General features: G+C 38.8%; 1 protein-coding gene across 1 annotated transcript in view; it reads right to left on the reverse strand.

The window, feature by feature from the left end:
- KNTC1 (kinetochore associated 1) overlaps positions 1-17,016 on the reverse strand; it is a 76,962-nt gene that overhangs the window by 50,502 nt on the left and 9,444 nt on the right. The window contains exons 7-21 of the mRNA XM_025933242.2: positions 15,592-15,626; positions 14,460-14,570; positions 13,589-13,682; positions 12,930-12,982; positions 12,608-12,723; positions 11,726-11,777; positions 10,453-10,551; positions 8,914-8,957; positions 8,746-8,811; positions 8,572-8,647; positions 5,057-5,182; positions 4,877-4,966; positions 3,995-4,048; positions 3,359-3,420; positions 430-541 (exon numbers count right to left, since the gene is read on the reverse strand). Of these exons, the coding sequence (XP_025789027.1) occupies positions 430-541; positions 3,359-3,420; positions 3,995-4,048; positions 4,877-4,966; positions 5,057-5,182; positions 8,572-8,647; positions 8,746-8,811; positions 8,914-8,957; positions 10,453-10,551; positions 11,726-11,777; positions 12,608-12,723; positions 12,930-12,982; positions 13,589-13,682; positions 14,460-14,570; positions 15,592-15,626 (1,190 nt within the window). The remainder of the gene's footprint in view (positions 1-429; positions 542-3,358; positions 3,421-3,994; positions 4,049-4,876; positions 4,967-5,056; positions 5,183-8,571; positions 8,648-8,745; positions 8,812-8,913; positions 8,958-10,452; positions 10,552-11,725; positions 11,778-12,607; positions 12,724-12,929; positions 12,983-13,588; positions 13,683-14,459; positions 14,571-15,591; positions 15,627-17,016) is intronic.

Here is a 17,016-nt window from a genome sequence, read left to right on the forward strand (position 1 = left end):
ACAATCTGAGCTGCAACAGGAACACCCTCTCCACCAACACTACTTAAGAAAGCCCATCAATAAATCATGTAATAAAACGTTACCTTTTTTTTTTTTAAAGATCTTGTTAAGTAACCTCTATACTCAACATGGGGCTCGAACTCACAAACCCAAGGATCAAGAGTCACATGCTCTACCCACACAACCAGCCAGATGCCCCAAAATGTTGCCTTTTGAATTAAGTTTAGGAGTTAATTAGATTTGAATGATGAGATAAAATATGTTTCTAAAGTATCTTTACCTCTAATTTAATATCATCAGGATACTTTCATCAAACATTCCATTACCCACTCACACCTGTGACCCTTCTCATCCATGTGAAGACAACGGATTCAATCACCTATCCCAGGAGCCATAAAGCCACTAAGGACAAAACGCAAAACATATTACCCGATGTCGAAGCCAAAGGTACTGTGCACAAACAAGGTTTCCTTCTCTTAGCTGTAAAAAGATATCCTTAAGGTCATCTTCATTATTCAGAAATTCAATCCAAGAACTACCACTGCAAAGTCAGAGAGGAAAAAAATTAGTGGTTTAAAAAAAAAATTAAAGTTATATATTGCAAGGAGAAACCCTTAGACATTTTAGTTTTTTCCTCAAAGTTAAAAAAAGTTCCAAAGATTATACAGTGAAAAGCATGTTTTCTTCTTATCTCAGACCTGCAGAGCTCCTGTCATCTTCTCCAAAAGCCATATCTCTTCTTCTAGGTCCTTCCTGAGATAATCACTACATAACAAGCAATTATTTTAAGTATTAAAAAAATTTTTTTTAAATGTTTATTTGTTTTTGAGAGAGAAGGACAGAGAGTGAGCAGGGGAGGGGCAGAGAGAGAGGGAAACACAGAATCCTAAGCAGGCTCCAGGCTCCAAGCTGTCAGCACAGAGCCCGATGCAGGGCTCTAATCTACAAGCCATGAGATCATGACCTGAGCCAAAGTTGGATGGTTAACCGACTGAGCCACCCAGGTGCCCCATTTTACGTTTTAAAATAAATCAGAATTTTCCATATATTATCTGTTCTTTGAAAAATTCATTTTACATTAAGTTGGTGCTTATACCAAATTAGCACACATAAATGTTATTCTTTTTAAGGACTACGTATTATTCCATGACATGGCTTTACTATTCTTTATTTAACTAGTCCCCCATAGTTGAACATTTAGGTTATTTCTAGTCTTTGGCTATAACCAGTAATGTATGACCAACTCAGTCCTGATTAAAGCTCAGAAATAGGGTGCCTGGGTGGCTCAGTTGGTTGAGTATCCGACTCTTGATTTCGGCTCAGGTCATGATTTCACGGTTCATGAGTTCAAGCCCCACATCAGGCTCTGTGCTGACAACATGGAGCCTGCTTGGGATTCTGGGTCTCCCTCTGTCTCTGCCCCTCCCTGCTCATGTGCATTCTATCTCTCAAAAGGCTCAGAAATAGATGATGAATGTTTCCTTAAAATTCTTTTTTTTTTTTTTTTTTTAACGTTTATTTATTTTTGAGACAGAGAGAGACAGAGCATGAATGGGGGAGGGTCAGAGAGAGAGGGAGACACAGAATCCGAAATAGGCTCCAGGCTCTGAGCCATCAGCACAGAGCATGACGCGGGGTTTGAACACACGAACCGCGAGATCATGACCCGAGCCGAAGTCGGACGCTTAACTGACTGAGCCACCCATGCGCCCCTCCTTAAAATTCTTAAAATGATAAAAAGAGAAACACACTAAAAGCCTATATCATGCTTAATTGTAAAGCAAAATAAGGATTCCCATAAATGCCAGTTACAAGAGAAGGATACCTATTACCACTATATTTAATACTGCTCTATATGCACTGATGAGATTAGGTAAAGAGAAAAAGTGAGGCAAAATTATCATTATTTGAATATATAATTATATACTTGGAAAAAATTAGATCAACTGAAACATTATGAATAATAAAGGAATTTGATAAAGTATCTGGTTAAAAAGCAATTTAAAAAAATCAACAGCTTTTCATGTCTTTCAAAAATATGATGAAACATCCCATTTATAACAGTAGAAAACAATTTAAAATAAAATTAACAAAAAGTGTACAAAATCTGTATGAAAGCAACTGAATAGATACTGCTGTGAACATAAAAAAAGAACAGGATGAGTAGGAAGACACATACTGTCCTTAAATAGGAAGATTCAATACTGTAAAGATGCTGGTTCTCCCCAAATTGATCTTAGATTCAGCACATTCCCAATAAAAGATAGAAATAAATAAAAACTTAAAATCCCAATAAAAATAAGATTTCTTTAAACTGGGTAAGCTGATTCTCATTCCAAACATCATACAGAAAAACAAACATGAGAAAATGGCCCCCCCAAATTCTGAAAAGGAAAGTACAGTAGGGTTAGTCTACCAGATAATAGGACATTCTAAAGTTACATTAATCAAGACTATTTCATACTGGTGAATAAAGAATATAAAATCAACCAAATACAAAGTCCAGAGACAGACAAATACATGCCAGATTGTTAGCATAGTATTGCAATTAGCAGGGAAAGGGAGATTGACTAGCCATAAGGAAAACAATAAAACTTTGTTGTTGTCTTATCTTTTTTTAAAAATTTTTTAAAGTTTATTTAAGAGAGAGCTCAAGCTTGAGCTGGGGAGGGTTGAGAGAGGGGGAGAGAAAGAATCCCAAGCAGGCTCTGCATTGTTAGAAGGGAGCCCAATGCAGGGCTTGAACTCACGAACTGTGAGATCATGACCTGAGCCGAAACTGAGTTACATTTAACCAACTGAGCCACCCAGGCGCCCCGTAACTTGTTTTATCTTTAAGGTACACCTCATACATGTAAATAATGCTACTCTTGGTGTACGTGTTAGTATATCTAACAGAATCAATTGCCAGAAGTGAAATTGCTAGGGCAAAGGTATATGCATTTAAATTTGCCTTCCAAATTTAAAAAAAAATTTTAACATTTATTCATTTTTGAGAGACAGAGTGCAAGTAGGAGTGGGGCAGAGAGAGAGAGAGGCACAGAATCTGAAGCAGGCTCCAGGCTCTGAGCTGTCAGCACAGAGCCCAATGCAGGGCTTGAACTCATGAACTGTGAGATCATGACCTGAGCCGAAGTCGGATGCGTAGCCAACTGAGCCACCCAGGTGCCCCACCTTTCAAATTTATCAGTTTTCCAAAGATGGTGCAGAGGAGTATCTAAAACTCATCAGGAAAATAGTACTTTCCATCACTCAATTCCCAGAAACACATTCAGTCAAAGCAATACTGTATCTTTTATGACACTCTAAACTAAAACCTAATTCATAATCTAAAAATGAAAAATGAGGAATTTTTCACCTGAATTTTTCTGGTCCAAATGCTCCATAAAAAGTAGTCAATTTTGCATGAGCCCTTAGTACCTAAATAGAAATAATCTGATAATCTGAAAGTTGCAAGCAATAACAATTAAAAACACCAAAAATTAGGCATTCTGCTTCAGAAGTCTTACACACATGCCCATTTCATCCCATATTATTGGTCAATTCCCATAAATAGGACTGCATTTATGTAACACAAAACAAAAACAATGTGGACTAATGGAAACACTTCCAATCACATTAAATGCAATAAAACTGCAAAAGAGAAGGCATTTGCACACTGACTATAGGTGCCCTTCAAAATTAATTAGTTTTCCCAGTGGTTTATAAATGCCTTATGGTAAAATCCAGCTGGATTATACTTTTGTACTCTGATAATCACCATCACAGTTTACATTTATTTGTGTGCTTAACAGGTGCCAGGCACTACACAAAATGATTTATATAAATTAATTCATCTGATTCCAAAGTAACCCTGTAAGTACTATCATTCCCATTTTTCAGTAAGAAAACAAGAGTTAAAATAACACTCTTGAAAAAATATAGGTCTATCTTGAACTGAAAAACATATTGTAAAGGTACATATTTGCCCTCAAATTAAGTCCAATGTAATTACCTCTTTTAAGCCATCAGAATAAACAGGAACAGTTTTATCTTCTTTTTTCAAAAGCTAAGATGAACAATAAGAAACACAGTTAGAGTATCTGCTATATTAGTTTTTTCATGAAAGATGGATTTTCTGTGAAAGGAAACAAATTATCAAATTCCACTGAACTCTGAGATGAACCGTGAACAATAAAGAAATGACATACTTTAAAAAATAATGCATTTTGGGGCGCCTGGGTGGCACAGTCGGTTAAGCGTCCAACTTCAGCCAGGTCACGATCTCGCGGTCCGTGAGTTCGAGCCCCGCGTCAGGCTCTGGGCTGATGGCTCAGAGCCTGGAGCCTGTTTCCGATTCTGTGTCTCCCTCTCTCTCTGCCCCTCCCCCGTTCATGCTCTGTCTCCTCTGTCCCAAAAATAAATAAACGTTGAAAAAAAAAAAATTAAAAAAAAAAAAATAAGCATTTTATGAAAATAACTCATAACATTTTGCCCATGTGTTACACCTTAATTTTAAGGAATAAAACTAGCAATGGTGATCAAAGTTCAGAGGGGAAACTACAGCGTAAAAATGCACTTTAAAAACAGGTCTATGATGGGGCGCCTGGGTGGCTCAGTTGGTTGAGTGTCTGACTTCGACTCAGGTCATGATCTCAAGGTCTGTGAGTTCGAGCCCCACATAGGGCTCTGTGCTGACAACATGGAGCCTCCTTGGGATTCTGTGTCTCCCTCTCTCTCTGCCCCTGCTCAGGCTCTCTCTCTCAAAAATAAATAAACATTAAATAAACAAACAAACAAAAAAAACAGGTCTATGATAGAGACACAATTCTTTTTTTTTGAGACGGTTTATCTTGCACGAGACAAACTATCAGGTACAAATGTTATAAAAACTTACCCTTGTTTTTGCATAATTTAGCATTTCCTGGGTGGTTTCATAGGTTATCCACTGAGCCTCCAAGCAGTAATTCACCACAAATTCATCATCCTGGTTCAGAAATACCAGACATAATGAGGCAACCAAATGTTATTCAATCCATCAATCCGAATACTCTCATACATGACAGGGAAAACACACCTGGATTTTATGTAGATTTTCTTTAGCTTCATCTACGAGTTTTTGCCATTTAGTCTGCTCGCTGGTGTCCGCCGAACTCAAGGCTAGTCTCTCTAATATATCATTGGATTTCACCTTGTAAACAAGCTGTAATTTAGAAATGCTACATTAAGCAACTTGAAGCAAAATAATGCCTGTGGATGACTTTCTAGACTGCAGGCAATAGACTGTTATTGAAAAGGGTTAAGTCTCCTTTGGCCCAGGAGTAAACAGTAAAGAAGCTAACACTTAGATGACCAAAAGGTAATCCAGATTACTAAGAGTTATGGAGACCACTAAGTCCTTAACTAAGGGTACTAGTAGCCTTATGTGAATTATCTCATTTAATTCTCATAAAAACCTGAGCAACCATTTATACCTCACCCTAACTCTATAGGGTGAATATTAATATTCCCATTATACAGTCAAGAAAACTGACACTCCAGGAAGGGTAAGGAATGCACCTGAAGTTACGCAGTTCCAAAGGGATGGAGCTGGTTTTTAAAAGAGGACGATACAGGGGCGTCTGGGTGGCTCAGTCAGTTGAGCAACTGACTCTAGACTTCCATTCAGGTCATGATCCCAGGGCTGTGGGATCAAGACCTGAGTATCAGCCTCTGCACTGAGCATGGAGCCTGCCTGGGATTCTCTCTCCCTCTATCCCTCTCCTCTCTCTCTCTCCCAAAACAAAACAAAACAAAACAAAAAAACCAAAAAAACAAGAAAAACTAGAAGATGTCTGTTGGATATGTTGATTAGGTAGGTCATTGACATGTCTTGAAAAGTCTTGGGGAGTAATGTAGGAAAAACCTGATTGTAGTAAAGACTTAATATTTCCTAAGAGGGTGGAGGGCACCCCTCTGTTTTAAAAATGTAACATTTTCGGGCTCTGGGCTGATGGCTCAGAGCCTGGAGCCTGTTTCCGATTCTGTGTCTCCCTCTCTCTCTGACCCTCCCCCGTTCATGCTCTGTCTCTCTCTGTCCCAAAAATAAATAAACGTTGAAAAAAAAAATTTTTTTTAAAAAATAAAAATGTAACATTTTAAAGCATGCAAAACAATTTTGTGAGTTGTTTAGAAAGTTATATGACCAAAGAGATAGAGAAATTAATGGAGTATTAAGCACCAAAATCAGAATAATGGATACTTCTGGTTGGGGTAAGGAGAATGATGTATTTGGGAAGAAAAGAAAGAGGTCTTAAGCTATATTGGTAATATCTTTTCTTTTTTTTTTAAGTAGGGTGATGAGTATGTGAGTGTTATATTACCTTTTTGAACATCTGAAAATTTTGCAATAACTATTTTTTTTTTAATTTTTTTTTTTAACGTTTATTTATTTTTGAGACAGAGAGAGACAGAGCATGAACAGGGGAGGAGCAGAGAGAGAGGGAGACACAGAATCTGAAACAGGCTCCAGGCTCTGAGCTGTCAGCACAGAGCCCGACGTGGGGCTTGAACTCATGGACCGTGAGATCATGACCAGAGCCGAAGTCGGACGCTTAACCAACCAAGCCACCCAGGCGCCCCGCAATAACTATTTTTTAAAAAAGCGAATGGGGGTGCCTGGCTGGCTCAGTCAGTAGAGCCTGTGACTCAGTCTTGGGGTCGTGAGTTCGAGACCCACATTGGACATAGAGATTACTTTAAAAATAATAAAAAAATGTGGGGCGTCTGGGTGGCTCAGTCAGTTGAGTGTCCAACTTCAGTTCAGGTCATGATCTCGCGGTTCACGAGTTCGAGCCACGCATCGGGCTCTGTGCTGACAGCTCAGAGCCTGAAGCCTTCTTCAGATTCTGTGTCTCCCTCTCTCTCTGTCCCACCCCTGCTTATATTCTGCCTCTCTCTCTCTCTCTCTCAAAAATAAATAAAACATTAAAAAAATAAAATAAATAAAAATAACAGTAAAATTAAAAAGTGAACAGAATAAAAAATCAGTGAAAGTTTTTCAGGGAGTGGAGAAACAGAAGTAGAGAAACTGTGCTTTCTTATCATTTTTAGCTTTCAGAATTAGAGAATCAAAGTTGGTATTTGGTTTATAAAAAAGGAACCTGAAGTTTTGGGTATTTCTAACTCATGCTATTTCTAGCTGCTAAAGAACCTTTGACAAACTTAGAAAACTAGACATGCAACATAATTGTGTGGTCATCTTTTATTTTTATATTTACTTATTTTTTATTTTTTGAGAGAGAGAGAGTGCAAGCAGGGGAGAGGAGTAGAGGGGGAAAGACAGAGACAGAGAGAGAAAGAGAGAATTGTAAGCATGGAGCCCAACACAGGTTTGATCCCACGACCCTAAGATCATGACCTGACCTGAAATCAAGAGTCAGTAGTAGTTCAACAACCTGAGCCGAAGTTGGACACTTAATCGACTGAACCACCCAGGAGCCCGCCCCTTAACACTTGATCTTATCTGCAGTATTTGAAACTGTTGATCACTTTGCACTAGACTCTAAAGTTTCTCTTTCCTTGACTTCTATCTATAATCATACATTCTTGTGGTTTTCCTCCTTTATTTCTTCCCAAATATGTATACAGCCCTTCTTCCTCAACTTCCCACATGCTGGTACCCCTGGATCTCATCCTGACATGAGATCTCTCTACCCTACACATTCTTCCCAAGTGGTCTGAGGCATCCCCTGTTGTTACCTACCTCTAAATTCAGCTAAGATCACTCTCCAACCTCCTACCAGAAAGGCTCGTTTCCAGTTTTTATAAAGCAGATCCTTCATCTTTTACCACTACCTGCTCTTCCACACATATTTCTCATTTTAGGGAGTGCCGTCCCCATCCCACAAGTATGCTGAGACAGAGTCCCGCCAGTCCAATCCCTACATCTGTCCCTCCCTATGTTTGATCACCAGTCCCACTGATTCCACCTTCCCTGTGCCTCTCATGTCAGACCTCCCTCTTGTACATCTCCACCTCACTGCACTAGTTCGGTCTCCCACAGAAAGCTGTTCAGTCTCCCAACTGGTCTTCACACCTCTAGTCTGCCCCTTTCCAAACAATTCTCCAGCTTTACAAAGTGACAATCTAATCAGGACACTTGTATTAGCTCCCTATCACCTGCAGAACACAACCTAAATCCTCTGCAACACACACAAGGCTCCCCATGCTCTGATCACCTAGTTCTCCATTATCAGTTCCTTTTACTGCATGGTGTGTATAACCTACATTCTACTCTTACCTAATTACTGGGGAGTTCCTGGAAGCCCTGTACGCCTCCCTCACTTTACTTATGCTGTCCTTACACCTAGTATTCCCTACCTTCCCCTGGACTATCAGGAACATCATCAAGATCTGACATAAAATGATCTCTGTGAAGTCTTTCTGCCCCAGTATATCTCCATCTCTCCTTTGAATTCCTAGCCTACTTCGGTCATATCTTAATCATAGGACTGATCATACTAAATTGCAATTACGCCTTACATGTCTGTCTCCCCAGTCTCTACTACATGAAGAAATGCTCGTTTGATAAACAAATGAATTCATGATTACCTCAACATCTAGTCCAAACTGAATAGCAAAGCTCTCGGCTTCAGCAAATCTGTGTTTGTGAAGTAACCGACTCAATCTGATGAAGTGAAAAACAAATTTCAGTGAAATCTTTATTAATCAGGGAATTTAAGGTTATCATTAAGGGGTAAGGCTTAAAAGAATATGAGAAGTTACCTGTTTTCTGGTAAAGCTTCTGTAAGACACCTGAGTACTACAACAGAGACTGAATCTTCAGATAGTCTGAAAAAAGTTTTCAGGGTGAATGAATTAATAGTATTAATAAGTAAATTGTAACATAGCTGCTATTTAACGACTTATTTAATAAAACAAAATACGACCTACTTTGAATCATTTTTGCAAATTCCTTCCAAAAGGTATATGGTATCCTACAACAATAAAAAAAAAAAAAAAGTTTAAAACTGAAACATAGAAATAATTCATTTTAGGGGCACCTGGGTGGCTCAGTCAGTTAAGCGTCTGACTCTTGGTATCAGCTCAGGTTATGATCTCAGGGTTTCATGGGTTCAGGCCCCACAGGGGGCTCTGTGATGACAGCGCAGGTCCTGATTGGGATTCTCTCTCTCTCCCTCTCTCTCTACCCCTCTCCCACTCACGCTGTCCCTGTATCTCTCTAAATAAATAAACTTTGAAAAAAAAATTTTTTAAATAATTCATTTTAGTTACTAAGGTAACAACTGGTTTAGGTGAGAATTATTCATCAATGGATTCTAAACTCACTGTGAAAAACTGTTGGGAAAAAAGATATTCCATAGTTTCAAAAAAATACCAGAGAATTTACTTAGCAATTACGAAGGAGAAAAAGCACCTCTACGGTGGAGAAATCTGGCAAAACTGCCTTAACCAAGTAATCACATTTATCATCATCAGTAATAGGACAAATGGACATAAGCCCCTTAACATGACACAGCTGAATACAGTATAACCTATGTGGTATCCTTGTCAAGAAAGCTCAGCATGTGTCTAATTATGATGCAATAACCAGACAAATCCAAATAGAGGGACACTGTACAACACAACAGGCTAGGATTTGGAAATGTCAATGTCTTGAAAAAAAAGACTAAGGAACTATTGCACATTATAGTAGACCATGTGACCATGACAACAGAATTCCATATATGATGCTTGATTAGATCCTGGATTAAGGAAAAAACAAAAATAAAACAAAACAAAAAAACAGCTTTAAAGTAATTGGCACAATTGGTAAAATTTGGATCTGGATGGTGTATTTTGGAACAGTGTTGTATTAATGTTAAATTTAATACCGGTATTATAGAAAAATGCCCTTATTCTCAGGAGAGACCTGCTGACGCATTTAGGGGTAACAGGCCATGATGTCTGCAAGTAAATTCCAAATAGTTTGGAAAAATATAGTGTGTCTGTGTGTGTGCATATGTGTGCATCTGTGTGTGAAGACACGAAACAAATGTAGTAAAATGTTTTTTGAAAGATTAAAATTAAAAGATAAATCAGTAAAAGCAATGACCCTCCGCCCAAATTGCTTATCATTCATATTTCCTGTGGAGACACAAGAAAACTGAATAAGCAGATGGTTCAGGTTTCATTTGATTAATATGCTTTTCTTTTTCTTACATGAAGACTTGGTTTGGGCAAGTATATTTGAGAACCTCTGGTAACAACAAATATAGTTATAAACCTGAGCTCTATTCAGGTATTACACCAGTTCCACTCATGCTTAGTTTGTTTTAAGTTTTTATTTATTTAAGTATCTCTACATCCAGTGTGGAGCTCAAACTTACAACCCGAAGATCAAGGGTCGAATGCTCTTCTCAGTCAGCCAGGCACCCCTTAGCTTATTCTTAATTTTTTTTATTATAAAGTACAAAATACACATCAACTTACTGTGCTAATTCCTGACTGGACCAGAGATGAAACGCTAGATACTTCCAAAGAATACAGTATTTCCATCATAGGTAATGAATAAACCACGAGATTTTTCATCTAAGAAAAAGAGAAGAGCAATTAATTTAGTAGGTCATATAAACCTACAAGGATAAGATAGCACTTTATATCAAGTGGCTAGATTAAAACACTTAGTACAAAACTAAATGCAAAAACAATTTTATAACAAAGACCACTGCTGTATTATTTAAATGTTACATATAAAATTATGCTCTATTCCACCTTTCAAATCTGTTGAATAAAAAACTGTACATCTGGTGTTCATTCTACAATTTGTATTTAGGATGCATGTAATTCCTCAGTACCAGAACTGTATGAGTCACTCTAATGAACATTTTCTTGTGGATATATATTTTTTAAAGCTTATTTATTTTTGAGGAAGAGTGAGCAGGGGAGTGGGAGAGAGAGGGAGAGAGAGAATCCCAAGCAGGCTCCACACCATCAGTGCAGAGCCCGACATGGGGCTCAAACTCACGAGCTGTGAGATCATGCCCTGAGCCGAAATCAAGAGTTGGACATTTGACTGAGCCACCAAAGCACCCCCTTGTAGATATTTTTAATCCTGCAATGCTCCATTTAAATTTTTTTTTTTTTTTAACGTTTATTTATTTTTTTGGGACAGAGAGAGACAGAGCATGAACGGGGGAGGGGCAGAGAGAGAGGGAGACACAGAATCGGAAACAGGCTCCAGGCTCTGAGCCATCAGCCCAGAGCCCGACGCGGGGCTCGAACTCACGGACCGCGAGATCGTGACCTGGCTGAAGTCGGCCGCTTAACCGACTGCGCCACCCAGGCGCCCCAGCAATGCTCCACTTAAAATAGGGAGCTGAGGCGTGCCTGGATGGCTCAGTCAGTTCAGCACCCAACTTCAGCTCAGGTCATGATCTCAGGGTTCCTGAGTTCGAGCCCCGTGTTGGGCTTTGTGCTCACGCTCAGAGCCTAGAGCCTGGAGCCTGCTTCAGATTCTGTGTGTGTGTCTCTCTCTGTTCCTCCCCTGCTCATACTGTCTCTCTCTCTCTCTCAAAAATAAATAAAGATTAAAAAATATTTTTTTTATTGGGGAGCTGAGACATATCCATTTTTTTATGAGGAAAAAGAACTCTGCAGGATTATTTCTGATTTGTCAAGTGGGCACTACTTAACTACTTTCATATTAGTTAATGCTATTTCTAACAGATAATATGGACAAATGTGAAATAAAATCTTCCAATACCTTATCAGCAGTAATTGTCAGAGCCACTAATTTGAGATTTGTAATCCCTTGCCTAAAAGAGAAAAGAAGCTTTAAGTGAATAAAATAAGCTTTGCCAATCGCTACATAGAAGCTAAGTCAAAGGGGTATTCTTTTTTTTTTTTTTTTTTTAAATTTTTTTTCAATGTTTATTTATTTTTGGGACAGAGAGAGACAGAGCATGAACAGGGGAGGGGCAGAGAGAGAGGGAGACACAGAATCGGAAACAGGCTCCAGGCTCTGAGCCATCAGCCCAGAGCCCGACGCGGGGCTCGAACTCACGGACCGCGAGATCGTGACCTGGCTGAAGTCGGACGCTTAACCGACTGCGCCACCCAGGCGCCCCTCAAAGGGGTATTCTTAAAGGTTAAAATTGATTCCCACCAAGACACTGAACCTGGTTTCTTCACGTTTATAGCCCAGATTAACACTCTTTCTAACACAACCACTTGGAGGTTTGAACTACCTATTTGTTCTCAATGAATCTGGCCAGCAATGGAATGATCCTTACCCTGTCAGTCTGTCCAGAGTTAGTTAGAATGTAATACATAATCAATGATCAAGAAGGCTGATTCTAGGGGCGCCTGGGTGGCGCAGTCGGTTAAGCGTCCGACTTCAGCCAGGTCACGATCTCGCGGTCCGTGAGTTCGAGCCCCGCATCAGGCTCTGGGCTGATGGCTCAGAGCCTGGAGCCTGTTTCCGATTCTGTGTCTCCCTCTCTCTGCTCCTCCCCCGTTCATGCTCTGTCTCTCTCTGTCCCAAAAATAAAATAAAAACGTTGAAAAAAAAAAAAAATTTTAAAAAAAAATAAAAAAAGAAGGCTGATTCTAAAAGAAAGGAAACACTACTAGCGTCATAATGTACCACGTGACTGATGAAGGAGACTCTGCTTCTGTGGTAAGAAGAAACTCTTCAATGTGAAGAGAGGGCCAGTTCCATATGGGAGTCAGAGTGTAAATATCCCACAAGCTCAGCACATTCTGCAAAAGGAGACATTTCACGGATACATCTTCTTAATGATATTTCAGTATCTTACATTGTAGGATCTTTTTGATTTATGTACTGAAATAAAGCATAGCACACCAGATAGTAATCCACCCCACTTAAAGTCCTCATCTTTGTTAAGTATGACAAATACCACATAATACCAAGTGAAAACATTGAAGGAGAAATATCAGAAACATACATCAGTATCAAGAACAAAAAGTAGATTGTCTATCAACTGGAACTTCTTTGCACCTACAAAAGAGAAAGCAAGGTGTGTAAGAACTACATTTCTGTATTACAGATAGCCACATTTAAATAATAAACTATCATGTTTATGGAAAGGCAGATCTACTACAACTAAAGTTTGCATTCTCACATTCGCTTCTTCATATATATATATATATACATATGTGTCTACATGTATACGTATATATATTTTAACTTTATTTTGAGAGAAATGGAAATAGCATGAGTGGGGGAGGGGCAGAGAAAGAGGGAGAGTAAGAATCCCAAGCAGGCTCTGGGCTTCCAGCCCAGAACCTGACGCCAGGCTTGAAGTCATGAAACCACGGGATCGTGACCTGAGCTGAAACCAGGAGTGAGACGCTTAACTGACTGAGCCACCCAGGTGCTCCTGCCTCTATGTATTTTTAGATGACCACTAAAATGTAAAATCTCCTAAAATGAAGAGTAAAAACTGCAACATGTCAAGCATACATGGACAATTATCTAACTAACCTGGCGTGTTTCAAAGAGCAGTAAGGTAAAATGGCCTGTTTGCCAGACTCAGGATGATACTGACCTGAAAATTAAAACTTGCTACTGTTGACCCCAAGTAGTTTCATGAACTTATTTTACCTTTAATAATCTGTGCATCAAGAACATTCTTAACTGTCATTCCTTTCTTGGAAGAGTCTGGTTCCCATTTTGAGAATGCACAATTACCAGTTCCCTACAGAGGTAAAATAGCACATCAATTGCAAATTTCGTTCTTAGATCTGAATTCTCCTCAAAGCAGAAACACCCAAGTGGTACACATTACATATTTCAGAATATACTTATGTACTCAAGCCCAACTAGCGTTTTATCTTCCAGTTCCCCTCTTAGATTGCCTTCAACAGAACAGGATGGCAAGAACAGCAAAGTTTGCTGTTCACTGTTATCACGTGAATATTTAATAAGGAGTGGGCATATTCAGGCAACTCACTCCAAAGACATGGGGTAAACTTTAAGACCTCCTCCAGTAGTATGAGATATAGTTTCTGATTAAGTATTTTCATTAAAGTAACCATAACTTTTTTTTAAAAAATTTATAAATATTAAATCATTTGAAACCCTAATGAAATATTGAACCAGATACACAGAATAGACAAATGTGCCTGCTTCTTAATGTGAAATACAAATTTCGTAGGTAAAAACATTGTAAATGCTATAATTATGTTGAATTTTTGCCTACTTCTTGAATATAATTAGATTTTTGTTGTTGTTTTTATCTAGACTCATAATTGAAAGAAATGCTAAATTTCAGGAAGAAACTAGTAAAAATAAAGATGCAATATTTTCCAACAGAGAAACTTAGGTATACTTACTGAATTAATTTTATGACCTTAATTTTATAATTTCCCTGCTTCTGTTAATATATTACAAATTAATTTGTAATTTAACCAAAACTATGTTAATGAAGAAACACTTCTGAAGCAAAAAACTAAAATTTTATAGAAAGAATTACCCCAATTATCACAGGAATTTCACTGGCTAAATCTCCAGCCACAAGATTGAGACAACCAAGAGTATGGTAATTTTCAGTAGAAATAAAACTGGACTTGATTTGTCCTTGTAACTGCAAAATTAAAAAAAAATAAGAATGTTATATATATGCTCCACCGTCGAAATTCCTTGGAAAGATAAAAATGAATTAAATCCATCTGTTATAAATGCATTTTTACTTTTTTTGTTTGTTTTATTTTCTAAGTTTATTTATTTTGAAAGATGGAATGAGAGTGCAAGCAGGGAAGGGGCAGAGAGAGACAAAGAGAATCTCAATCAAGCTCTGCACTGTCAGCGCAGAGCATGACACAGGGCTCGAACCCAGCTGAAATCAAGAGCCAGATATCCAACCAACTGAGCCACCCAGGAGCTCCTGTTTTTTTTAAATAGATATCTTTTTTTTTTGAAAGGCTTTATTTTTATTTTTTTATTTTGAGAGAGAGAGAGAGAGCACACAAGTTGGGGGTGCATAGAGAGAAGGAGAGGGAGATTCTTAAGCAGGCTCCATGCTTAGCATGGAGCCCAACACAGGGATCTTATGACCTTGGGAATACCTGAGCCGAAATCAAGAGCTGGATGCTCAACTGACTGAGCTACCCAGTGGGCCCAAGATACTTTTTTTAAGATTTTATTAAAAAAAATTTTTTTAAACGTTTACATTTTTGAGAGGCAGAGAGCGAGTGGAAGAGGAGCAGAAAGAGAAGGACACACAGAATCCAAAGCAGACTCCAGGCTCTGAGCTGTCAGCACAGAGCCTGATATGGGGCTTGAACCCACAAACCGCAAGATCATGACCTGAGCTGAAGTCGGACACTTAACCAACTGAGCCACTCTGGCACCCCTAAGATTTTATTAAGTAATCTCTATACCCAACATGGGGCTTGAACTCACAACCCCGAGACCAAGAGTTGCATATTCCATCAAAGGAGCCAGCCAGGTGCTCCTATAAATGCATTTTAAAATGGAAATGTTATTAAAATGTTAGATCACACTAATTCCTAAAACATTAGCCACTAGACAATATCCAGAAACACTCTCCCCAAACTTATATTAAATATAAGAATCAACAAGACAATGTGGTTTTGTTTTCTTACCTTTTTTGCTGTGTTGAAGTCTACATTCTCAATTGCTGTATGAAAGGAGAAAGACTAAATTTATAGTATTAACCTATGAAATACACACAAGTCACCCTTGTGTGTTAAGTCAAAATTACATACAATCTAGTGAGAAGAACACAGGTCAGAAACTAATAAAGAAATGTTGACTTTTCAGTTTTGCCCTTGACCACTGATATAAACTGTGACAATATGTCATAGTCAGGACACCAGCCAGGCTGCCTTTTTGTCCCTGGGATGCTTCTCCATACCTTCCCTTATCATGTTTCTCCCTCCTAAGAGGGTCTTCTTCCTGCTCCAACTCTTCTATCCAAGCTCTGAAGTCCTACCTGTAAAGTCTTCATCACTTTGCACACCATTTTGGTAGAGCTCTTTTACTTGTCTGGCTTCTTCATTACACTATGAAGAACTATGTCTTGTAGTATCCCCAGGACCTTGTATGTTCTTGGAACACAGATTATTTAAGGAACTTGCTGAACACATGCTCTGAACTAATTCCTTAACCTTTCCCAGCTCAGAGGAATGTATGGTCCATCCATTCACTTAGCACATACTATGAATTATTGTCTGTTATTGTTAACATGTTTATACGGTCACTTCAGTTTCCAGGTTCATTCTTTCCATCAAAGAGCATTTATTATTATGCTAGTGTGTGTCTTATCTCCCCAGCTAAGCTATAAACCCCTTAAAGGCTATAAACAAAGTACATTTCCTCAGATTCTGTTGCAGCCCTCATAATGGAGAAACATAATATGAATACTTAAAAAAAAGTATATGCAGTATCATAGAATCTAATGAAACTAAAATAATATTCTCTCTTTTTTTTAATGTTTATTTATTTTTGAGAGAGAGAGCAGGGGAGGGGCAGAGAGAGGGAGACAGAAGATCCAAAGCAGGCTCCACACTGACAGCAGAGAGCCCAATCTGGGGCTCAAACTCACAAACTGTGAGATCAGGACCTGTGCTGAAGTCAGACACTTAACCGACTGAGCCACCCAGGCACCCTCTCTCTTTTTTAAAAAAATATTTATTTATTTTGTGAGAGAGAGACAGGGGAGAGAGGCAGAGAGAGAATCCTTAGCACAGAGCCTGATACAGGCCTTGAACTCATGAACTGTAAGATCATGACCTGAACTGAAATCAAGAGTTGGATGCTTAACCGATGGAGCCATCCAGGTGGCCCCTAAAATAATATTCTTAAAGAAAATATTTAAAATTTTACCCCAAGTGGCGCCTGGGTGGCTCAGTCGGTTGGGCGTCCGACTTCAGCTCAGGTCACGATCTTGCGGTCCGTGAGTTCAAGCCCCAAGTCGGGCTCTGGGCTGATGGCTCAGAGCCTGGAGCCTGCTTCCAATTCTGTGTCTCCCTCTCTCTCTGCCCCTCCCCCGTTCATGCTCTGTCTCT

Source organism: Puma concolor, chromosome D3, assembly GCF_028749965.1.
Source record: "Puma concolor isolate L17-30 chromosome D3, mPumCon1.1.hap2, whole genome shotgun sequence".
Classification (NCBI taxonomy): domain Eukaryota; kingdom Metazoa; phylum Chordata; class Mammalia; order Carnivora; family Felidae; genus Puma; species Puma concolor.